The sequence below is a fragment of the Stegostoma tigrinum genome, chromosome 18, assembly GCF_030684315.1.
Source record: "Stegostoma tigrinum isolate sSteTig4 chromosome 18, sSteTig4.hap1, whole genome shotgun sequence".
Lineage (NCBI taxonomy): Eukaryota > Metazoa > Chordata > Chondrichthyes > Orectolobiformes > Stegostomatidae > Stegostoma > Stegostoma tigrinum.
The window spans coordinates 2,092,382-2,118,673 of record NC_081371.1 but is presented as its reverse complement, the minus strand read 5'-3'; the positions used below and the strand labels follow the sequence as shown (position 1 = coordinate 2,118,673).

Sequence of the window (26,292 nt, the reverse complement as noted above, 5' to 3'; positions counted from 1 at the left end):
TGCTGTTAAATACAAGCAATGGGAACAGAATGGTTAATTGGCACTAGGACATGAGGACTCTGGGAAGTACTAAGGATCAGGAGGACCTTGGTGTACATATCCATCAGTCATTTAAGTAAAATTTTCAGGACAAGTGCATAACATGGTTAAGAAGGCAGAGATAACAAAGTGTGGAGCTGGATGAACACAGCAGGTCAAGCAGCATCTCAGAGGACAAAAGCTGACGTTTCAGGCCTAGATCCTTCATCAGACAGGGGGATGGGGAGAGGGTTCTGAAATAAATAGGGATAGAGGGGGAGGCAGACCGAAGATGAACAGTGGAGAAGATAGGTGGAGAGGAGAGTATAGGTGGGCAGTTAGGAAGGGGATAGGTCAGTCCGGGGAGGGCGGACAGGGCAAGGGATGAGGTTAGTAGGTAGGAAATGGAGGTGCGGCTTGAGGTGGGAGGGGATTGGTGAGAGGAAGAACAGGTTAGGGAGGTGGGGATGGGCTGGGCTGGTTTTGGGATGCAGTGGGGGAAGGGGAGATTTTGAAGCTTGTGAAGTCCATATTGATACCATTGGGCTGCAGGGCTCCCAAACGGAATAGGAGTTGCTGTTCCTGCAACCTTCAGGTGGCATCATTATGGCACTACAGGAGGCCCAGGATGGACATGTCGTCTAAGGAATGGGAGGGGGAGTTGAAATGGTTCGCGACTGGGAGGTGGAGTTGTTTACTGCTAACCGAGCGCAGGTGTTCTGCAAAGTGATCCCCAAGCCTCTGCTGGGTTTCCCCAATGTAGAGGGAGCCACAACGGTTACAGTGGATGCAGTATACTACACTGGCAGATGTGCAGGTGAGCATTTGCTTGATATGGAAAATCATCTTGGGGCCTGGGATGGGAGTGAGGGAGGTGGTGTGGGGGCAAGTGTAGCACTTCCTGCGGTTGCAGGGGAAGGTGCCGGGTGTGGTGGCATTGGAAAGGAGTGTGGAGCGGACAAGGGATTCCTGGAGAGAGTGGTCTCTCCAGAAGGCAGACAGGGGTGGGGATGGAAAAATGTCTTGGGTGGTGGGATCAGACTGTAGATGGCAGAAGTATTGGTGGATGATACGTTGTATCCAGGAGGTTGGTGGGGTGGTATGTGAGGACTAGGGGTATTCTCCTGGGCAGTTATCCTCCCCCCACTGTATTCCAAAACCAGCCCAGCTCGTCCCGCATCCCTAACCTGTTCTTCCTCTCACCTATCCCCTCCTCCCACCTCAAGCCGCACCTCCATTTCCTACCTACTAACCTCATCCGTCCCCGGACTGACCTATCCCCTCCCCACCTATACTGTCCTCTCCATCTATCTTCTCCTCTATCCATCTTCGGTCTGCCTCCCCCTCTCTCCCTATTTATTTCAGAAACCTCTCCCCCTGCCTCTCTCTGATGAAGCGTCTAAGCCCAAAACATCAGCTTTTGTGCTCCGGAGATGCTGCTTGGCCCGTGTTCATCCAGCTTCACACTTTGTTATCTCGGATTCTCCAGCATCTGCGGTTTTCATTATCTCTGATGGTTAAGAAGGCATATGGGATACTTACTTGTATTTGCTGAGGCATAGAGTTCAAGAGTAGGAAACAATATAAAATTTTGGTTATGCCACAGCTTACAGTAACGTGTGCATTTCTGAAATTTACATTAAAGGAGGGATGTGATAGCACCGGAGGGAGTACAGAAGAGATTTACTGACATGTCTGGGCTGGATATTTTTAGGTATGAAGCAAATTGAACAGACTGGGGGTGCTTACTCTTGAGTTCAGGATACTGGGGGTGTGGGGATGTGAAGTCATGACTGAGATTAAAATGATGCGAGGTATAAATAGTGTGATGGGTAGAAACATTTGCCCTTGGTGGAGGGATCAATAACCAAGGGATCATAAATTTAAGATAAGGGGCAGAAGGTTTAAGAGGAGATGTGAGGAAAAATGTTTTCACTTCGAGTGTGGTGGGGATTTGGAACTCACTGCCTGTGAGCGTGATAGAGGCAGAAAACTTCAAAAACAATCAAGTAGTACTTAGATATGCCCTCGTGACGGTAAAGCATACAAGGCTATGTGCTAAGGGCTGAAAAATGGGATGACCGCAGACTCACTGAAGAGCTGAATCCGTGCTGTACACCACTGGTAAAATGCCAAAGGCGGCAGACATTCCACTCTCAGCCGTCACACCCAATTTATATGCCCTATATCCATCAGCCTACTTTATGGAGCCTCAAAAATCACAGCCAATATATCACTCAGCAGGCAGTTTTTCCAAAAAAGATTGATGTACTTTTGTGTAGAAGATTGCTCTAGTAGGTTGAGTTAGCAAATGATTGTCAGCATTTAGGCAGCACGGTAGCTCAGTGGTTAGCACTGTAGCCTCATAACACTAGGGACCTGGGCTCGATTCCAGCCTCGGGCGATTGTCTGTGTGGAGTTTGCACATTCTCCCCGTGTCTGCGTGGGTTTCCTCCAGGTGCTCCGGTTTCCTCCCACAGTCCAAAGATGTGCAAGCTAGGTGGATTGGCCATGCTAAGTTGCCCGCAGGGTTTAGGGGTGAGTGGGTTATAGGGGAATGGGTCTGGGTAGGATTCTTCAAGGGGCAGTATGGACTTGTTGGGCCGAAAGGCCTGTTTCCACACTGGAGAGAATCTAAACAATTACAACCTCTGGTTCATGCTCTCCTAGGATACAGAACTGGACAATACGAGTAAAACATTTAAAATCAGAGATAGAATTATTTCATTTACTGACGCTGTATCAGGAGGAATATCTAGTGTGGACTTCACATTTGTTTCAACTAGGTTTGGAATTTTACAAGCAGTATGTTAAAACCTAGAAAAAGTCATCTATGAAATTTTGTGCAGAGTCAAGTTACAATCAGAACAAAACGAGGAGTGATTCAGAAAGATTCATCCAGAAACTACTGCAGGACTAGAACTTTTTGAAAGCATTTCTCCATGCGGATGCAAGTGTTGCTGGCATTTGTCACCATGGAGAAGGTGGTGGTGAGCTGCCAACTTGAAACTCTGCAGTCTAGGTGTGTAGGGTCAGGCACTGTGCTGTTCAGAAATTCCAGGATATTCACCCAGTGACAATGAAGTTTGTGGTGAAATTGCTCTAAGTCAGGATGGTGCGCTCAGAGGAGAGCTTTTGAACAGTGGTGTTCTGATGTATCCACAGTTGTGTCCTTCTAGAATGTAGGGGATGCAGGTTTGAAAGCTGCTGTTGAAGGAACATTGGTGAGTTTCTGCGGTGCATTTTGAGGCTGGTACACACTGCTGCTACTATTACTATGACGTGTCAATGGTGAAGGTTGAAGGTGGTTGATCCTGGAACAAGCAATTCAACCTGTGCATAGCAAGTCAACTATAGATTGAATCAATAAAACAAACTGAAATCTACGCATCAACATAAACTTTCAAGTTCAGAATGTTTAATAAAAAGACGACATGAAAAAAAGTGTCAATAACATTATCCCAATGTTACTTGTACCACCAGAAACCAACCAACCAAAATGATTTCATCGTAGGAATTCCTTACATCAAAGGATCACACCACTGCAATTCGCTTCAGAATATTACTTACTGTTTCAGAGTTATATAGCGCAAGTTTTTGTTTATTCCATCAATAGCTTTCATCTCTTCATTTGTCAGCTGGAAGTCAAAAATCTGCATTTGTACAGAAATTAATTCTTTCAGAACAATATTTGGAAATTATTGGGTTTTCTTAAATATTATACCACAATCATTTGTCGTTGTAGTTTAGAATCATTTCGTGATGTATATCAACCACCTCTAACAAAGTCGAGGTAATTGTGTAATGGCGTTGTCACTAGGTTATTGATCTAGAGACTGAGGCTAATATCCTGGGATAATGGCTGGAGTAGGATTTGAACCAGTAGTGAAATGTGAATCAATGAAAGTCTGGAATTTAAAGCTAATCTATCAGTAAACACATAACCATTCTTGAAAAGATCAATCTGGTCACTAAAGATAATTTAGGAAGGGAACTCCTTATTTGATCTGCCCTACACAAGTCTCCAGACCCATAACCTAGTGTTTAACTCTTAACTATCGTCTGAAAGGGCCCTGGCAAGCTATTCACTTCAATGGTAATGGGGATGATTAATAAATACTGCAGCAACACCCATATCCAATGAATGAACAAATTTCTTCACTGATTCTGTTGAAAAACCTGGATAAGAATGATCCAATACAGAGGTGGTCAAGGGGCCATTGTGCCCATCCCAGCATATTCTAATTACACGCAGTTACACAATACATTGTAAAAAAAAATTTATCCGCTTGTTGTGGAAAGCTACAATTGAATCGGCTTCACAACTGAAGTTTGTCATTCTTAGCCAAATCTTCACTATATTCAGGCTTTGGCTCTCCTGGCCTCAATCTCCATCTTCTATAAAAGGAATTAATTAACCTTGCTTCCTTTCTTCCAAAAACTTGCATTCCGATAATTCTCATCTCATGCATTCTCCCTTCCCTTCAGTGCACCAATGGCCATGCTTTCAGAAACTAAGACCGTAAACTCTTAAATTCCCTCTCCTTCCTCCTCAAAAGGTCCATCTTAACAAAAAAATGTACCTTTTACATTCTCTCTAATATTGCTTTAGTTGGTTTGGCTTTATTATTTTAGTCTATTTACAATCTCTTTGTTGTGCTTAACATTATTTATGTTAGATTCTATAGTTAAATCTAAAAATTAAGAGCTGCAAAACAGTCAAACTCCTGATTATTTATTTGTCTCTGTCACATGTTGAACGTTTGAGGTTTTCTGTCCCTAGGAAAAGGGGCTACATAAATGCAAGTCCATATTGGGGGTCTGCAACTACCTTTTATCACCCGATCAAATGGTTGTTAAATAAAAGAACAAAAAAAGACACCGAGGGGGTTTATAAATAGATTCCAAACCAGCTGGCAAGGTAGAAATTAACATGTGTCCTTTCTTTGGGGAGGGAATGCAGTGGCTTCTTTCCCAATATAGCCAGAATGACAGTGGCTCTCTTTTAATATGTGTTTAAAGGCAATTAATATCCACCACTTGTTTCTCTGAATCACGAAGATATTAACAACGTGATCAACCAGACATTAAACAGTAGACTGATAAGCTGTGTGTGACTTCAGCAACCGATGCTGCCTTTGGCTATCTTCAGACAAATAAATGTGCACTCAGCTGTTTTGTGGTGTAATGGTAATGTCTGTACCCTGAAAGGAGACATCCAGCTTCAAGGTCCACCTGCCCCAGGGGTGTGTAATAACATTGCTGAACAGGTGGATCAGAAAAATAGGTCAACTTTTAGAAAAAAGTACTCGGATTTGACCATGCAAATTCATTCCCAGAGACTGCACGCTTTGCAATGTAAAATTTGGAGATCAGGTGCAATCATGCAAAAACAGCGGAAAACAACCAAAAGAGCAATCATTTATAGGAGGAATATTTTACCTCTTTGTTTTGCTTCATCCGTCCAGGATTGAAACTCTTTGGAATAACGACAACGTCACGTTGTATCTGATAACGGAGGGCTACTTGAGCTGCTGTTTTGTTGTGTTTCTCACCAATCTTTCTCAGCTCGGGATCGTTCAAAAGGATGGGATTGTTTGGGTCGAACCTGCATTAGAAATAGGAAAGATGCACTACAGGATCCAAGGTCGACAATGGACAGGACCCCTGGCTGTTTTCTGCACAGTTCCTGATTGACCTATCACTAATCCTCGATGGGATAAACTGGACCTGGAGGATTGACAATGGCCTACTCCCAGACCTCCTAACTCTGGACACCCAGACCAGGCGTAAGCTAGGACAGTTGCAGCAAGTCAACATGATTGAATGAGAGTCAGGAATTCATATTCTCATCATTGAAATAAAATGTATCTCTTAAAAATGTTCTCCAACTTCAAAAGTCAGGTTGGCCATTCTGACGGTCAGCGTCTTGATGCCTAACTATGTGCATTAAAAGCACAACTCACTGCAATTAAGTCAGCCTTCCAAGTGAACTTTATGCACTTAAGAAAGCTTCTTTTATCTGACTGCAGGTAGTTGACTGTTTGACACCGGTGTGTACTTTGTCACCTTCATTTTTGTCTTGGCCTTTGGGGGAAGTACTTGCTGCTTTGTTATTCTTATCAGTTCAGGTTCAAATCACTGTTACATTCAGCTGCAGTGAAAACTCTCCAAGTATGATCAAGGTATGGCATAGAGAATAAGGCACAGTACATTTATGGGCCAAGACACAAACAGGCCATGGTTGAAGAGACAGTAGAGGGCAAACAGCGAAGGAGAGAGGGGCTGTCTCTGAAGACGGTGAGACAATCACAGCCAATGCTTGAAATCCAACGTGTAATGGTGCAGGTGACTTTGGAATGGAAGGGGAAAGGGTTAAGAGGGGCATTGGAAACAGAACGGATTAAATGGCGGAACGGAAACAGCTTAAATCAGTGAAATGAGGGATATAGGGAGCTGGCAGGAAAGTGGATTTCAGGCCATTGATTAACCTGGATGGCACTGAACAATGGAAGAGGCTGGAAGGACAGTTCATCTACTGCTGCTCCTTTAAAATGAAACCGATATCACAGATCTTAAATAACAAAGTGTGGAGCTGGATGTACACAGCAGGCCAAGCATCTTAGGAGCACAAAAGTTGACGTTTCTGGCCTAGCGGGTCTAGGCCCGAAACGTCAGCTTTTGTGCTCCTAAGATGCTGCTTGGCCTGCTGTGTTCATCCAGCTCCACACTTTGTTATCTTGGATTCTCCAGCATCTGCAGTTCCCATTACCTCTGATCACAGATCTTAAAGTTCTCTTAACACTCTGGGCGTCTAGCTACCCAGACCCAGGGAAAAGTTGCAGAAATAGCACAACATGCTTTACACATTGCAGTGTCCCCTCTCAGCTCGTTGATTTCATAAACTTACCATGCAGGATCTTGCGATGTTCCCAGAGGACTGTAGCCCACGAGAACAATATTGTTGGATTTACAGTATTTCAGAAGTTTGCTCTGGTTCAAGTATGGGTGACATTCAACCTTCAAAAGGACAGACAGTTTTCAGATTTCAAAGAATGTGAGATGAAAATGTCACAAAGGTCCTTCCACTCAAAACAACCAAAGGACTTAACAGAGTGCAGTGAGACTTCCCACAACAATGTCTCACAAACAGCAGTGACATGGTGGGAATGTAAGACCCAACATCAGGAAAATTCAAAGTGTGTTCTAGGAGCTTGAACATATACCTGGGGAGGCAGTTGGGGCTTCAGTTTAGCAACCCTGCACTTTCAAGATAATGCACCTCCCTTTGTATGGCACTGAAATCCTGGTCAGTTCATACACACTTGAGCCTGAGCTTGGAGCTCAAAATGAGAATTACCGACTGAGTCAGACTGATACACAGTATGTTTAACTTAAACATCAACAATTTCAAATAGGACTCCAATTCACCTACTTCCACTTCAAACTGAAACTGCTGGAAATGCTTATGCAGGACTAAGCAGCATCTGCTGTTGGAAGTTGGGGTTCTCTTCAAAAGTGACACTTTTTCCTTGTTCTATGTTTAGTATTTTCTGTACAATCCACGTGTTCCAGTAGTAAAGAGCTATTCATAAATATAATCTGATCTCCAGTACATGTAAAGATGAAGGGTTATAAATCATGTATCTTAGTGTCCATGTTCAGCAGTCCCTTAAATATCAGGAAAGGTGGATAAAAAGGCATATGGAGTGCTTGCTTTGTTATTGGAGGCATATAGAGATTCAGAGCAAGGTAGTGATGTTGGAACTGTATAAAACGTTGGTTAGGCCACAGCTAGAGTACTGTGCGTATTTCTGGAATCAACATTATGGGAGGGATGTGATAGCACTGCACAGGGCGCAAAAGGATGTTGCCCGAACTGGAGAGTCTCAGTCATGAAGAGATGTTGGACAGACTGGAGTTGTTTTCCTTAGAGCAGATTGAGGGTGGGCATGATTGAGATGTATAAAACTATGAGGGGCATAGGTAGAGGAGACAGGTTAAAAACATTTTCCTTTGACGGAAGGATCAATAGCCAGGAGGGTATAGATTTAAAAGATATGGGGCACAAGGTTTAGTTGGACAGCCATACATCTTGGAACAGGCCTTTCAGCCCACCATATCTATGTCAACCAACAAGCACTTAAGTACAATAATCCCACTTATCTGCACATGGTCCAGAGCCTAGGAAGGTGTGAGCATTAGGATTTTCACGTACAGGGTAGTGGAAACCTGCAGCTCACTGCCTGTAAGGGTGGTAGAGGCAGAAACCCTCAAAATATTTACAGAGTATTTAAATGTGCATTTGCAATGCCAAGACATACAAGGCTATGGGCCAGGTGCTGGAAAGTGGGATTGGAATAATTAGGTGGTTTTTGACAACTGCATTGACTTGATGGTTCAAAGGATGTTTTATGACTCTGTATCACATTGCTGTATGGTGATCCTTGCTGTGTGTACTAAATTAGCAACTGATGGTTTCCAAGGTCACTTAATTCAACCTGCTATAAAACTTACTGTCCAGGCTCCAGCAAGAAAGATGATCATCTGGGAAGGTATCAAATGGCTGTATAATTTGAAACTTTACAGCCTTTTCTCATTTATTACTCAGTAACAGAGCCTCATCCAGCAGCAGAAACAAACGGCCCCAGTGTTAGTACATACAGCAACAGTTTGAATGATTCTTGTGTCTTACCTGGTTACACACCGGCCTGTATTTCAGCTTGGGCATCCTGAGCAATGTTTCTAGCTGTTTGTGGTTAAAGTTGGACACTCCGATAGATCGCACTAAACCAGCATCTTTGCAGGATTCCATCACCTATAAATGGTAAAATGAACAACTCAATGTCGGACAAGTGTGTGTGTGTGCACGTGTTAGAAGCGTTCCAAGGTTTGGGAGTGAATTCTTTTGTATAAAGATAGCTCTTGGGTCTAGAATGAACTACGCGAAAAGATGCCACTGTGAGATTTAACAACACCTTTCAAAGGGAAATTTTGATCGATAATTAGAAAGGATATGCATTGCGAGACTAAGTGAGGGAGTCTAACGGATAAGGTAGCTTTTTCCTCACCAGAGGATAACTCAAATGGTATCCTCCTGTGCTATAAAATTCACTCATTCCTGTCCTCCTCGTGTGCCAAATGCGTGCGTCCCCCTGTGTGCCATTTCTATATTATTGCAACCTTCCAAATAATCAACACTCCCCTGAGGGTGGCCTAACTCCATATCACTGCCTTTGGCCCACATCCTTGAGTTTACCTGTTAGTTTACAATACCTCCTGCATCATCTGTCAACTCAGCTACCAACTCACTCCTTTCAATGGGACCTTCAGGACTCCCATCTACTACACGTTGAGCAGCACAATGCATGAAAGAAGAGGTGAAGACCCGAGAAAAAGGCACACTGTCAAAGGTTACCTGGACATTTCCAGTGGTGAGGAACTGTAGCTGTGAGGAGATGTTCAAGACTTATCTTTGGTCCAAGTCAAAGAGCTGAACTAAACAGTCTTCATGGTAACGAAGTTTTAAAAAAAAGAGGAAGAAAGGGGGGCAAAAAGCGTTCCCATACATAGAACATAGAATGGTACAGCACAGTAATGGCTGTATTTAGCCCAATATGTTGTTCCATACGTGATGCCAAATTAAAATAATCCCTTCTGCCTCCCCTTGCACCATATCCCTCCATTACTTGGTTCTCATGTGCTTACCTAAAAGTCCCTTAAACACTCCTATTGTATAATATCGTAAACATGGCACAGTGGTTCAGTGGTTAGCACAGTCAGGGACTTCGGTTCCATTCCACCCTCAGGCTACTGTGTGGAGTTTGCAGTTTCTTCCTGTCTACGTGGCTTTCCTCCAGGTGCTCCAGTTTCCTCCCACAGTCCAAAGATGTGCAAATTAGGTGGATTGGCCAGGCAAAATTGCCCACAGTGACCATGGATGTGTAGGTTATGTGGATTTACCATGGGAAATGCAAGGCTGCAGCAACTGGGGCGGATCTGGCTGCGATGCTCTTCAGAATATCAGTGTGGATTTGTTGGGCTGAATGGCCTGCTTCAACACTGTGGGTATTCTACACTTCCACTACCGCTCCTGGCAGTGTGTTCCAGACTCCTACCACTCTTGTGCAAAAAAAGACTTACACCTCACATCCCTTTTAAACTTTTCCCCTCTCACCCTAAATGGATGCCCCCTAGTTTTAGGCATTTCAACTCTGGCTTAAAGATTCTGACCATCAACCCTATCTTTGTAGCTTGTAATTTTATCTAATCAAATCTTCAGTCAGCCTCTGCCACTCCAGAGAAAACAACCGAAGTATTTTCTAGCCTCTCCTTATAGTTCATACCCTCAAATCCAGGCAGCAACCTGGTAAGCGTCTTCTGCACCCTCTCCAACGCCTAAACATCCTCCCAGTCATGTGGGCGATCACAACTGAAAACAATTACGCTAAGCGTGGACTAACCAAAGTCTTATAAAGTTGCATGAGAGTTATTGACTCAATGTCATAAATTTGAAATCATAGGCTAAACACCTGGATATGGGATAAGGACAGATTTATTTTATTCAGTTGTCAGGACGGGCAATGAACATTTATGTAATTTTCAAAGATAATGGGAACTGCAGATGCTGGAGATTCCAAGATAATAAAATGTGAGGCTGGATGAACACAGCAGGCCAAGCAGCATCTCAGGAGCACAAAAGCTGACATTTCGGGCCTAGACCCTTCATCAGAGAAGGGGATGGGGGGAGGGAACTGGAATAAATAGGGAGAGAGGGGGAGGCGGACCGAAGATGGAGAGTAAAGAAGATAGGCGGAGAGAGTGTAGGTGGGGAGGTAGGGAGGGGATAGGTCAGTCCAGGGAAGACGGACAGGTCAAGGAGGTGGGATGAGGTTAGTAGGTAGTGGGGGGTGCGGCTAGGGGTGGGAGGAAGGGATGGGTGAGAGGAAGAACCGATTAGGGAGGCAGAGACAGGTTGGACTGGTTTTGGGATGCAGTGGGTGGGGGGGGGAAGAGCTGGGCTGGTTGTGTGGTGCAGTGGGGGGAGGGGACGAACTGGGCTGGTTGAGGGATGCAGTAGGGGAAGGGGAGATTTTGAAACTGGTGAAGTCCACATTGATACCATATGGCTGCAGGGTTCCCAGGCGGAATATGAGTTGCTGTTCCTGCAACCTTCGGGTGGCATCATTGTGGCAGGATTGCACCTCCCAGTCGCAAACCATTTCCACTCCCCCTCCCATTCTCTTGATGACGCACCTCCCAGTCGCAAACCATTTCCACTCCCCCTCCCATTCTCTTGATGACGCACCTCCCAGTCGCAAACCATTTCCACTCCCCCTCCCATTCTCTTGATGTCGCACCTCCCAGTCGCAAACCATTTCCACTCCCCCTCCCATTCTCTTGATGACGCACCTCCCAGTCGCAAACCATTTCCACTCCCCCTCCCATTCTCTTGATGACTTCGCTCCACACTGCCCTCCAACCCCACCACACCCGGCACCTTCCCCTGCAACCGCAGGAAATGCTACACTTGTCCCCACACCTCCTCCCTCACCCCCATCCCAGGCCCCAAGATGACATTCCACATCAAGCAGAGGTTCACCTGCACATCTGCCAATGTGGTATACTGCATCCACTGTACCCGGTGCGGCTTCCTCTACATTGGGGAAACCAAGCGGAGGCTTGGGGACCGCTTTGCAGAACACCTCCGCTCAGTTCGCAACAAACAACTGCACCTCCCAGTCGCAAACCATTTCCACTCCCCCTCCCATTCTCTTGATGACATGTCCATCATGGGCCTCCTGCACTGCCACAATGATGCCACCCGAAGGTTGCAGGAACAGCAACTCATATTCCGCCTGGGAACCCTGCAGCCATATGATATCAATGTGGACTTCACCAGTTTCAAAATCTCCCCTTCCCCTACTGCATCCCTCAACCAGCCCAGTTCGTCCCCTCCCCCCACTGCACCACACAACCAGCCCAGCTCTTCCCCTCCACCCACTGCATCCCAAAACCAGTCCAACCTGTCTCTGCCTCCCTAATCGGTTCTTCCTCTCACCCATCCCTTCCTCCCACCCCTAGCCGCACCCCCCACTACCTACTAACCTCATCCCACCTCCTTGACCTGTCCGTCTTCCCTGGACTGACCTATCCCCTCCCTACCTCCCCACCTACACTCTCTCCACCTATCTTCTTTACTCTCCATCTTCGGTCCGCCTCCCCCTCTCTCCCTATTTATTCCAGTTCCCTCCCCCCATCCCCCTCTCTGATGAAGGGTCTAGGCCCGAAACGTCAGCTTTTGTGCTCCTGAGATGCTGCTTGGCCTGCTGTGTTCATCCAGCCTCACATTTTATTATGTAATTTTCAAACTGAGTTTGCTCAAAGAGCTGGTACAGCTGGTATGCCTACCACCCACTGGACGAGAAAGGCTCTCCTCAATTCTCGTCTGAAAGCTTTTAAAAACTTGCTGCAATTTGGCATCCTGAATTCAGACTCCCTTGTAAGTAACGGAGTGATATTTGCAAACTTACAAATGATATTTGCCATCCAAGATGAAATTTCAAAAGCTGAAACATTGAAAGGGACAGGCAATAAATACTGCCCCATTCAGTGACACCAACATCACATGAACAAGTAAATCAAAATTTAAAGATTAATTTCTACTTTGTAGTCTTTCACATTATGGATATTCCCAACTGTCACGTGATTTAGTACTAACAGCGATTACCTACCGCCCAGGTTTCACAGAAATCCACATCGCTGAGTAGAATCTTTCCACTTGCATCCTGAGGAAACAGCACACCTTCGCTTAGCTACAACAAACCACACCAGAACACATTTAGAAAACATCTTTGCTGCACTAAAATCAGAATTACAAACACAGAAATGATATAAACAATGGACTATTAAACGATGGACTACTTCATTCTTTATCAGCCTGGGAGGTAGTAAAGGTCAGCGAGTACAATTGTTCCGTATGTTGAAGACCTGCCCCTTCTGTTGACTCATTGTCCTTTATTTTCAGGACAGCCTGAAGTAGGGACACTAAGCCTAGCTGCTTCCTCGCCTCAGACTTTTTCTTGGTGAGCCATTGGCCGCAGGGGAGTGATTGGAGCAGGAAATGACAGCGTGGTGACTCCAGGACAGAACATCTACATTTCAGTCACATTAAAAGACCTCCAGACACCCCTCACATCCTCAACTTCCTCATCAGCACCCCATCCCTCAGCTCTGTAGTCATCTGCACCATTTCCACAAAGTGTCCCTTATTTCATTCATAAGAGCTAATTGTTTTTAAAATTCACTCATGGCATGTTGGCATTGGACCAGCAATTATTGCCTATCCCTAACTGCCCAGAGACAAGACTTTGAATGAGGTAGAATAAGGACAACACAATTTGGATGGGAGCTTGAAAGACAAGAGGCCTGGAGAGCTAATTATCGAGGCAAGTGGTTGAAGTTTCCAGCAGCAATTGAGCTGAGGAATGGTTGGAGTCAGGGTCTGTGATAGATGTGGATATAAGCAGTCATAATAATGAAATAACAATGTGGGATCAGATGTTCACACCAGGATCAAAGAAAACAATGTTACACTCAACATTGGACAGCTTGTTGTTAGGGATGGAAATGACAGCCAAATGAAATGGAAATGGAATTTGATGCGAGAACTGCATGGCTTCAGTCCTTCCAATATTTAATTGGATGTTCTCTCTATTCCAGGACAAGTAGCGTGACAGCCATTGGAGAGACAGTGGCGTAGCCCAGAGCAGGATTTACCAAGAGAGGAGTGAGTAGGACTTCATGTGATGCCTTCAGTTTACACCATGCAAGTCAGTACACAAAACAAGAAACAGGAGGGGGCAAAGAATCAATCCTTGATGGACCTAAAATGGTAATAGTGTGGCAGCAGGAAGAGAAGCCATCGTAGCTGGTCATTTGGCCATGATTACATAGACAAAGAATGGAACCAAACCAGTACAATATCATGCAGCTGGAATACACTCGAGAGGCACTGAGGAGGATGATGGAATCAATTCTGAAGGCTATAAAGAGGTCACAAAGAATGACATTAGAGAATTGCTTAGGACTGTTTCAGACAATTGTTAGGACAAAAATAAGGATCAAAGAAACAAGATGGGACTGATGATCAAAATTACCTTGGAGATGTCAAAGAAGGAGGTAGGTTTGAATCAACTGCAATTTAACTGGCTCTTTGAAGAAAAGCTTCCCTTAGTGGCCTCAAATGATATATTGCCCAGCACTGAGATGAAGAAGGACAATAAAGTTCCATTTTCAACAAGAGGTGTGTGCACTTTTAGTGATGGCAGAGACGGTATCACTGACCTGAGTTCTGATGGGAGAGCATGACTGGAAGAGATGGCAATCGATGACTCTCGGTGGAAAAGATGATCATAGTCAAATTATCCTGTTACTCTCCACCCAGACTTGGTGTGATATCACACCAGTGGAATTATTAGTCAGTGCTATTTACGGCAGAAGTAGGCCATTTGGTTCATCATGTCAATACCTGTAGCCTGGTGTTTATTCCTCTCCCAACCCGTGAGAGACACTGGTGCAGTGGTAAGGTCTTGTGATTCCAAAGACTAATCCTCTGGGGATAACAATTCAAATCCTATCACTAGAGATGGTGAAATTCAAACACAGTTAGTTAATACATCTAGGATTGAAAAGTAATCTCAGTCATAGTTTCATGACTGCGATCTATTGTCTTAAAATTGATCTAGTTAATTAACGTCCTTTAGGAAAGTCAGTCTCTCTTATCCAGGGAAGGCCTACATGAGATACCAGGCCCAATGTGGTTGACTTCGAACTGCTCCTAAATTTGCTTAGAAAGATTTGTGGAGTTAATTTCCAGGGACACTTTTTTGTCATACACTGTAATTCTAAAGCTCATGTTCCTTCAATTCTGCCATCAACCCCAGGGTTACAGTTTCCAGAAAAGTACAGTTGGCTGCTATTTGTTCAGGTGCAGTTTGGGGGTGGGGGCTGGTCTACAGGAAACAAGTTCAGAGATATTCAGATACAAAGCTTGATGAGGGGAGCTTCAGAATATCTGGACAAAGGCTACTGTGGACAGCTTTACTGCAATGCATGTTAAGACTATGAAACTACTGTTTTACAAGCTACTTTAAACCACAAATTTTCATATTACTTTTTGCATCTTTTGAAATTGGAGAAGCAATCTTTGGAAAATGGTGAAAAGAGCAGTCATTGGTTTGCCTTCTCTGGGTGTATTGCTGAAGGCTTGATCACATAGAGCTGCTGCTGTCCTCCAGCCATTAACTGGCCAACACACCCATCCTCACAATATGCTGTTTCCTGACCTGGCATGGGAAGGCAAAGATTCAATGGATGATGCCAACTTTCAGCATCACAGCCGCCCTGGACCACTCTCCATTTTCGATATTTTTGACATATGCGAATTAGAAATGTTCACTAAAACAGAGAAGAAACAAATTTTTTTTTACATCCAAGTGATTTTCTTCCAAGGTGTATTACATCATTGTCTTGAATATTGATCCTGAAATCCTGGAGGGTTGAAATTTTGACCCTCGCCCCTTCCCATCTCTGATATATCTCTCACCAGCTCCCTCTTCCCAAACAATTCAGAACAGGAATAGAAGAGGCCATTAGTATCCACTTTGTGCTTCATAGTAGCTTTATACTGGAATATGGATGTGAGTTTGCTCGCTGAGCTGGAAGGTTAGTTTTCAGACATTTCGTCACCATTCTAGGTAACATCATCAGAGAGCCTCCAACGAAGCGCTGGTGTTATGTCCCGCTTCCTATTTATCTGGTTAGGTTTCCTTGGGTTGGTGATGTCATTTCCTGTTCTTTTTCTCAGGGGATGGTAGATTGGCTCCAAGTCAATGTGTTTGTTGATGGAGTTCCTGTTGGAATGCCATGCTTCTAGGAATTCTCGTGCATGTCTCTGTTTGGCCTGTCCTAGGATCGATGTGTTGTCCCAATCAAAGTGGTGTCCTTCCTCATCTGTATGTAAGGATACTAGTGATAGTGGGTCATGTCGTTTTGTGGCTAGTTGATGTTCATGTATCCTGGTGGCTAGCTTCCTGCCAGTTTGTCCAATGTAGTGTTTGTCACAGTTCTTGCAAGGTATTTTGTAGATGACGTTCGTTTTATTTGTTGTCTGTATAGGGTCTTTTAAGTTCATTAGATGCTGTTTTAGTGTGTTGGTGGGTTTGTGGGCTACCCTGATGCCAAGGGGTCCGAGTAGTCTGGCAGTCATTTCGGAAATGTCTTTGATGTAGGGGAGAGTGGTTACGGTTTCTGGGCCTGTTTTGTCTGTTTGTTTGGGTTTGTTGCTGAGAAATCAGCGGACTGTGTTCATAGGGTACCCATTCTTTTTGAATACGCTGTATAGGTGATTTTCCTCTGCTCTGCGTAGTTCCTTTGTGCTGCAGTGTGTGGTGGCTCGTTGGAATAATGTTCTAATGCAGCTTCGTTTGTTCGTTAGAAGAACAGAAGACACATACACCAGACACCACCAACTTCATCAGCAAGGACAACATCATCAAGCTAGTGGACCTATGCCTCACCACCCACTTCACTTTCAATAACAAAACCTACAGACAAACCAACGGTACACCCATGGGATCTCCAATATCAGGGTTCTTAGCAGAGGCAGTAATGCAGAGACTCGAACAAACAGCTCTGCAAATCATCCAACCCAAACTTTGGGTCCGCTATGTGGATGACACCTTTGTCATCACTAAACAAAACAAATTAGAGGAAACCTTCAAGACCATCAATAATACCCTTTACTGGCATAACATTCACAAAACAGGAGGAAAACAACAACAAACTGCCATTCCTAGATGTCACAGTAGAGCGAACAGTCAATGGGGAACTTCAAACCAGCGTCTACAGGAAAACAACGCATACGGACCAAATACTGAACTACAGGAGCAACCATCCCAACACCCACAAACGAAGCTGCGTTAGAACATTATTCCAACGAGTCACCACACACTGCAGCACAGAGGAACTACGCAGAGCAGAGAAAAATCACCTATACCGCGTATTCAAAAAGAATGGGTACCCTATGAACACAGTCCACCGATTCCTCAGCAATAAACCCAAACAAACAGACAAAACAGGCCCAGAAACCATAAACCACTCTCCCCTACATCAAAGACATTTCCAAAACGACTGCCAGACTACTCGGACCCCTTGGCATCAGGGTAGCCCACAAACCCACCAACGCACTAAAACAGCAGCTAATGAACTTAAAAGACCCTATACAGACAACAAATAAAACGAACGTCATCTACAAAATACCTTGCAAGAACTGTGACAAACACTACATTGGACAAACTGGCAGGAAGCTAGCCACCAGGATACATGAACATCAACTAGCCAGAAAACGACATGTCCACTATCACTCGTATCCTTACATACAGATGAGGAAGGACACCACTTTGATTGGGACAACACATCCATCCTAGGACGAGCCAAACAGAGACATGTACGAGAATTCCTAGAAGCATGGCATTCCAACCGGAACTCCATCAACAAACGCATTGGCTCCAAGTTAATCTACCATCCCCTGAGAAAAAGAACAGGAAATGACATCACCAACCCAAGGAAACCTAACCAGATAAATAGAAAGTGGGACATAACACCAGCGCTTCGTCGGAGGCTCACTGATGATGTTACCTAGAATGGTGACAAAACGTCTGAAAACTAACCTTCCAGCTCAGCGAGCAAACTCACATCCAGAACCTCAGCCTGAGCTACAAATCTTCTCAAAACTCGATACTGGAATATCTTGGTGTTGACAGAAAACCATCAGCTAAATGGCCAATTCCATGATCATTTACTGAGCCCTGTTCAGGAGATACTGGGAGCTGAAGAGCAATTACACCCATAAAGCCTGGTAGCTATACTGCACGGAAACAGAGCCGTCAGTCCAACTTGTCCACAACAACCAGATATCCCAAAATGATCTAGTCCCATTTGCCAGCATTTGGCCCAATCCCTCTAAATCCTTCCTTTTCATTAACCCATCTAGACATCTTTTAAATGTTCTAATTGTGCCCGCCATCATCATTTCCTCTCGCAGCTCATTCCATATACTCACTAACCTCAGCATGAAGAAGTCAGGTCCCTTTTAAATCTTTCCCCTCTCACCTTAAAGGTAAGCTCTTTAGTTCTGGACTCCACTACCTCAAGAAAAAGACTTTGGTTATTCAGCCTATCCATGCTCTTCATGATTTTATAAACACCTATAAAAAGTCCCACCCTCTCAGCCTCCAAAGATCCAAAGAAAAAAGCCCCGGCCTATTACGCCTCTGTCTCAAGCTCAAAGCCTCCAATCCTGGCAACATCTTTGTTAATCCTTCCTGAACCCTTTCAACTTTATTGACATCCTTCCTATAGCAAGGAGACCAGAACTGAATGTAGTATTCGAAGTGGCCTCACCAATGTCTTGTCCAGCCTCGACATGACATTCCAATACTCAATGGACAGACAATCATGCCAAACACCTTCTTTACCATCCTATTTATGTGCCACCTCACATTCAAAAGAACTATGCACCTTCAACCCTGGGTCCCTTTGTTCAGCAACACTCCCCTCAACCTTACCATTAAGTGTTTAACTCCTGTCCTGATTTGCTGTTCCAAAATGCAGCACCTCACATTTATCTACATTAAGCTCCATCTGCCACTCATTGGTCCACTGGCCCATCTGATCATTGTCCCATTGTACTCTGAGATAACCTTTGTCATTGTCCACAACACTCACCAATTTTAGTGTTATCTGCAAACATACCGACTGTACTTCCTATATTAATGTCTAAATCATTCGTAGAAATGGTGAAAGATTAAATATTTTTTAAAAACTTAGGGGCAAAAATGTTTCAGAGCTTCAAAGAAGTGGACATTAATCACAGGGACATGTATTCTGCTCATACTGGCATTGTGAGGGTGACCAACAGAGGCCACCCTTCCCACGTGACAGCAGTGTGTACACCCTCTGGAGAACATGGGGACAGAGCCAGGAGAGATGATAGTGGACTGAGATTCTAGAAGGAATATCTTCATAATTTTTAAACATGTTACTTTGGGAATCAGGTATTGTTTCTGTTGTCAACTTATTTTAGATGTTCGGTAAAAGCACATAGAACACAAATAACTGTACAATTACTTCAAATTTTGTATAAAAATGTACAAAATTAACAAACACCCATTGCACTTTCTCACCCACAGGCTTATGTTACTTCAGGGTGAAAGACAGAATAATTCTGTACTCTTGATATCTGGCTGCAAATGGTGGTGACAATCTCCCCGTTCTCTAACTTAATTAACTATTAGTGAAAACGTCAGTTCTTAAAGAGTCACTTCTAAAAGGCCAAAGAAATACAAGAAAGATTGCAAATACCAAAGTGGTAATTACTTTCTGAACAAAGACTGGTTGCTAATTTTGGATCAATATTTCAGGCCTGTGCAAATTTTTAATCACATCTGTGTCTATAATAAAAAAAAACAAATCAAGTGTTTAAATTCAAGTCAACCCTTGGCTCAAAATATATTTTCAGATGGCCATGTTTGGATCCTATTCCTGGAAACTAGCCACCATGGGATCCACAGAGGTGAAGCGATCACTAGGATTATTGGATAACTATTATGACTGGTTAACTTTCCATTCAAAACACAGGAACTCCAAAGTTAGTTGGTAAACCTTGATTTTTGGCCCGATCAAGCTCAGCTAAATCAGTGAAGATGGAGGACCTAAACTGATAATTCTCAATTGTTTAACACCACTACAGACAAGTCTGCTCACCCACTTGGCATTACAAGCTCCACCTTCCACAGGCTCATTTTTATTTTACCTCTAACCCTGTAGGCCAGTGGATAAGGAATAGATCAATGTAATCCAGCTTCAGGCTTTTCAATGTCAGTTCCAGGCCTTTCTGGACCAGAGCAGGAGAGAGGTAGGACATCCATAACTATAAATCAAAACATAACAAGGGCTGTTAGTTGTATCTAAAAACCACCCAGCATTGCCAGTTTTTATTCAAAATATCTTTTGGGAGCTGGTACATGGCCTTCTTCTGTACTTTAAAATTCTCTGATTAGGCTGTTAGAGTCATAGAGACTTACAGCACAGAAACAGATCCTTCGGTCCAACTCTTCCTTAACCACCAGATTTCGTAAATTCATTTAATCTCATTTCCCAGCAGTAGACCCATATCAATATAAACCGTTCCTATTCATATACCCCTCTAAGAGGCCTTTTAAATGTGAAATTGGTATCAATTTCCACTACTTCCTCTGGCAGTTTGTTTCACCAATGCACAACTTTGTGCATGAAAATGTTGTGCCTTTGGTCTCTTAAATCTTTCCCCTCTCACTTTAAACCTACGCCCTCTAGTTTTGGACTCCCCCACCCTGGGGAAAAGACCTTGAGGATTAACCCGATCCATGCCCCTCGCAGTTTTATTAACTTCTACAATGTCATCCTGCCAACTCGAACACTCCAGGGAAAATATCCCAGCCTATTCACCATCTCCTTATTGCTCAAGTCCTCTAACCCTGGCAACATCCTTGTAAATCTTTTCTGAACCCTTTCAAGTTTTCCAAGCTCTCATACCATTGCTAGTACATTAATAGATTGTATTGTCTGATCTCCCAACCCAGTTAGTATAATTGTAAACCTGTTCACCAAATGTGCTCATATTTCATTCTGCTGTCTGGGGGTCTCAAGAATGGATCCAACATTACGTTACTAAAACTGAAGTACACTCAACTTGGGACAACAAGATGTAGAGCTGGATGAACACAGCAGGCCAAGCAGCATCAGAAGAGCAAGGGGGCTGACGTTTCGGGCCTAGACCCTTCTTCAAAAATTTCTGAAAAAGGGTCTAGGCCCGAAATGTCAGCCTCCTTGCTCCTCTGATGCTGCTTGGCCTGTTGTGTTCATCCAGCTCTACATCTTGTTATCTCAGATTCTCCAGCATCTGCAGTTCCTACTATCTCTGATATACTCAATTTGGACTGTCCATAGGATAGTTATGCTTTATATGAGTAACAAATATTGTTAAAGAGGAGGAGGGGTGGGGGTTACACTCATGTGTAGGGCAGATCCAACTCCCTCTGGAGTCAGGGTTTCAGCTCACAAGGAATTACTTGCTTTCTGCTTTGAAAGTTACATATTGAACAGAATGAATCTGTTTAAGATAGTTTGGCCTAAAAGCAGATTCAGCTGAACACTTTTCTAGGCAAGCAATTCACCATCCTTCTTCCAGAGCAAGTTTTGCAAACACTTTGTATTGAACCTGTTCAGAGATGTTAGTCCACATCTGTGGAGCAGGAAACACTTGAATCCAGGCCGCCTGGCTCAGAGATAGGGACACCACCATTGCACCACAAGAGCCCTAAATGAATCTGAATTTCTTTTGCTCTGCTTCCATAATTGAGCACAACTAATAACCATCTGAAATACAACGGACATCCAACTTGGGCATTGCTGAAAAAAAATATCATTCATGATTTTTGTTACACACATCAGGACAATTTGCAAGACTACCAAAGTTAAGGGAAACAAACTCATATACTATATGAGAGGAGATTATTTATTGTTAGAGATGTTGCCATGGAGAATGCTGTAATGAATGATGACTCACAGTGAACTATCAAACATTGTTTAAATTTTGAATCAGGCAACTTGGTTCTGATTTGTCAAGGCATTGCCCAAGAAATAAACCAACTAATAGCTGTCACATGTTTTGTTGTGGTGAAACAGGTACAATATGTATACATAGGAAGAAAAACAGAAGTTGCTGCACAAGTTCAGCAAATCTGGCAGCATCTGTGAAGAAACAAAATCAGAATTAATGTTTTGTGTGAGGTGACCTTTCCTCAGAACAATATATATACAGATTCTGTCTGCAATGGATCCATAATGTGCAGAGAATTACACTGACAACTAGTTTAGGATTGTCAGTCAGACTAGTACTTTGCCATACATGAGTGTAACACAAGCTCCATACGTTACAGTTATATCAACACACAGGAGGTACCATAGGTCTGCCCCATACCTTCTCAGGGAGAGTGGATGCGGCACTGAGAAAATATTTTGGTGCCGTTTATCATTCAGTTAAATTTGAAGCAGTTATGGAAAAGGATAAAGATAGGCTAGGAATCAGAACTTAACCTTACATACTGTTCAATCCAACACCATGAACATCCCTGGGTGATATCCTGTCCCACCAGAGGTGGCAGCAGAGCAGTATATACAGTCAGGAGACAGAGTCACCCTGGGAGCTGTGACCTCGCAAAGTCTCATGGGCAAAGAAACCTACTGCTGACTGCCACACAACATCACCGTTTACTTGGTGGTGGAAACGACAGAGATCCTTTAAACTTACAGACTGGTGAGGTGGAAAGTGGGAACAAAGGGAACCTAATGTCATTCTGGGAGGGAGGGGAATGAGTGAGGGTAGAAGTGCAGGGAATGAGTTGGATTCAGCTAGTCATTGCAGGTGGTGGGGGTTCCCGGCTGAAGGGAAGGAGGTAATGTCAGAAGTAGCTCAGTGGAAATGGATTTGACAGAAACTAAGAAATTGGGAATACAGAATGCAGGCCTTCCAGGAAGCAGGGCGTGAGGAAGTGTAGTCAGGTAACTGTGGGAGTCAGTGGATTTGTTATGTATGTCGTCAGTAATGGAAGCAGTGAAGGCAAGGGGAGTGTTAGAGATGGACCATGTGAAGGAAAGAGAAGTACAGAAAGTGTAAGTTAATAAGTGATGAACTTACAAAACAAAAGCCTCAAGGATCCATTTTGTGGATGGCATAGAAGAAGGATGCAGGATTTTTGAAAGAGAGTTACATTTGGGCTTACAGCTGGTTAAATATGGAAGATGAGGCACGTTGAAGAATGCAGTTTGAGAGGATGGTGTACCCAATGGTAGTGAAAAGAAAGGTAGCAGGATGAAGGGTCGGATAACAATAGAGGAAAAAGGAAGTAGAATTAATAAGTTCTGGTCCAGAGCAATAGCCAGGACATGCATGTGAGTGGAGACAGGCGATTAAACTCTACAGGCACAGTCACATGCTAGGTCAAGATTGTTGTGAAGTGCATAGGGAGCAGGAAGGAGATAATGTGAGAAAAACAAGTTCCAAGGTTAGGCATCTGATAAACCTGATGTTTGTCTTGTGAAAGTTGGTAACGAGGTGAGCACATAAGCTATTTGATAGGTCAAAACCCAAAATGTAATTGCTGAACAATGTAATCCTTCCCTACTGCTATATTGAAAGAGCAATTGCTACTGTCTTCACTTACACATAAAGCTGAGGGAATTTCTGTAGCACTGTTAATTACTGCTGTAAAATTGATAGCTGCCACTATAAAGCATTTGTTTCTCCAAATAAGGAATCAAGAATCATTTTTAAAATTCCCAGTAACCTTAAAGGCCAGTTACTTAGAGCATCCAGTTTATGTTGCCAGCAGATCAATAAGGATAAGGAAAAAGGCGTTCTAACTATCATCACTCCAAGGATCTTAGGGGAATCTGACAGAGAGACAGTAGAACTAGGTCTTTCACAAACCATTAGTGCTACTTGAGCTTCACATGAAGTTGAGTGACTGTTGCAATATACTGAAAATTGAACTGTGTATTCTCTGTTTGAGGCTAGTATACATGCATGTACCAGCAGAAAGAATCTGCAAGAAACAGATAATAAACAATTCATATTTGACCGCTTGTTCAGTTTGAATTTGAAATGCCTCTGGCTGGATATATAACAACCTTTGTCCCAAAAACATCACAACTCTGGATGGTTTGATTTCTACTTACGTGCTGGGTGACAACACCCATAAACAAATGACTGGTTCGGAAACAATGTTCCTTGTTTGAAGCACAAGCATTGCTGCGGAGAATTGGAGAGTGAGGGGAAGGGAGGGTATCTCAACAATGTAGATCCTGAAAATGCAAATCTTGCTTTCAAAAATGCTGCCTTCCAAGACTGGAGGACAGACTGAGAATGACGTGAAAGATACACTTTAGAAACATAGAAGAATCAGCTTAAATCAATTTGACAAGTAGGAGGCATATGGAAGACACTAAGGTAATAAAAAGTTTTTCATTCAAAGAATCCAGTTACAGTTACTGAGCATGGGCACAGTTGCTATGCTACAATACGCTGAGCACTGGAGACAGGAAGGGAGTCGGTAGAGAAAGAGACCCAGACTGAAAGTTCCCAATCGAAGGACTATCACACAGTGGCTGACACAGAACCAAATTTGAGCTCTTATACTTGCATGAAAATCCCCAACTCTGCAAATTCACTTGGAAGAAAGTGCCCCAGACATGCTCAATTTTATTCTGTGGAGGTGCAGGTTAACAGGAATCAGAAAACCATGTGGAAGAGGGCACAGGGGTTCCCAGGTGTATGTTCTCCCAGGCCTCAATGAGTGGAATAAAATGAAAAGTTGCCTCCAAGTCCTCTCTCCTCACATCCCTTCAGAATTCTGGCCAGGGAGAGACAGCGACGGCATGGGGAAAATAAGTTTAGCATTTAGACATTTCAAATGGGCCATTCCCTCCTGGTCCACTCTTCAGTCACCCTTATGTTCCTACCATAATAGCCCTGCCATACAAATTAAAGAAAGATAACGCCCACCTTTCAGTTCCTCTCTCCTCATTGTCCAAGACCCCAAACAATCTGTTCCAGATGAAGCAGTGTTGGGAGCTTGCTGGTGATTATTTCCTCCACAATGTAGAGACCAAATGCAAGACGTGCATACACAGTGATCCCTCAAGGTACCAGTACTGATGTTTGTGTAATAGGCATTGTCTGACCCAGTTGTTTGGGGATCCATTGTCCTTGAATACTTGGAGGAGGTACTCTTCTTTTTGGTGCAGTTCCAGGTTGCTGCAGTGTGTTGTTGCACAAACAATAGGAAGTCACTGCATGCCTGAACACACTCATTATGCTACCATACATCAAGAACATATCTGAACTGGCCACAAGACTCATGCGACCACTGGCATCAAAGTAGCACACAAACCCACATCAACTCTACACCAACAGCTAACCCGAACCAAAGACTCATTACCCACCATGTACAGAACCAGCGTTATATACAAGATTCCTTGCAGACACTGTGACAAGCCGGAAGAAAATTATCCACAAGAGCACATGAACACCAACCAGCATCAAAAAGACATGACCAATACTCACTCATCTCAATCCATATGGATAAGGAAAACCACCGTTTCGAATCAGACAACACCAGGATCTTGGGACAGGCCAAGCAGAGACAAGCATGGGAATTCCTAGAGGCCTGGTTCTGCACTAAGAGGGCCATCAACAAACACATAGAGATAGACCTTATATATACACTCCACTGCAAAGGAAAACCAGAAGTGAGGTAATCCAGCTCAAATGGACATCAGAGTTTAAATACCAAGCAGGAAACCACAACAGCACTTCATTGGAGGCGACACTGATGACGTTACCCAGCAGGATAACGAAATGTCTGTGGAACGACGAACCAGCTCAATGAGCCAACCAAACGAGCTACAGACTTACTCAAAAACCTTTGAGCAGGTTATTCCTGAGCAGGTGCTGCTGGACATCACTGTTGACAACACCTTCCATCAGTTTACTGATGACCGAGAGTAGGCTGATGGAGCAGTAACTGGTTGGGTTGGATTTGTTATAGAGACAGTAGGAACTGCCGATGCTGGAGAATCTGAGATAACAAGGTGTAGAGCTGGATGAACACAGCAGGCCAAGCAGCAAAATTTGTCCTGCTTTGTGTGTACAGGACATACCTGGGCAATTTTTAATATTGTCGGGGAGTTGCCAGTGTTGTAGCTGTACTGGGGGTGCTTCGCTAGAGGAGCAAGCTCTGGAGGACAAGTCTTCAGTGCTAGGAGTGTTTTCAGGGTCCATTGACTTTGCAGTATCCAGTGTCTCCAACTATTTCTTGATATCACATGGAGTGATTCAAATAGGTTGAAGACTGGTATCTGTAATGTTGGGGACCACTGGAGGAGGTTGAGGTGAATCATCCACTCAGCACATCTAGCTGAAGATTGTTGCAAATGCTTCAGCCTTATCTTTTGTACTCATATGTTGAGCTCTTCCATCATTGAGGATGGGGATATTTGGGGAGCATCGTCTTCCACTGAGTTTGAACATAGAACAGTATAGCAACTACAGGCCTTTCGCGCCCCACAATGTTGTGCTAACCTATTATCCTACTAAAGATCAAACTATCC

The 26,292-nt window shown here is 43.7% G+C and overlaps 1 protein-coding gene across 3 annotated transcripts in view; it reads right to left on the bottom strand.

Moving 5' to 3' along the window:
• LOC125460759 (prostaglandin F synthase 2-like) overlaps positions 1 to 26,292 on the bottom strand; it is a 36,474-nt gene that overhangs the window by 414 nt on the left and 9,768 nt on the right. The window contains exons 3-8 of one of the 3 annotated variants that reach the window (XM_059652264.1): positions 19,895 to 20,011; positions 12,753 to 12,806; positions 8,714 to 8,836; positions 6,929 to 7,038; positions 5,461 to 5,626; positions 3,589 to 3,671 (exon numbers count right to left, since the gene is read on the bottom strand). In XM_059652264.1, coding sequence (XP_059508247.1) covers positions 3,589 to 3,671; positions 5,461 to 5,626; positions 6,929 to 7,038; positions 8,714 to 8,836; positions 12,753 to 12,806; positions 19,895 to 20,011 — 653 coding nt within the window. Of the gene's footprint in view, positions 1 to 3,588; positions 3,672 to 5,460; positions 5,627 to 6,928; positions 7,039 to 8,713; positions 8,837 to 12,752; positions 12,834 to 19,894; positions 20,012 to 26,292 lie in introns of all 3 variants that reach the window. The other 2 variants (XM_059652263.1, XM_059652265.1) reach the window with 2 other exon arrangements.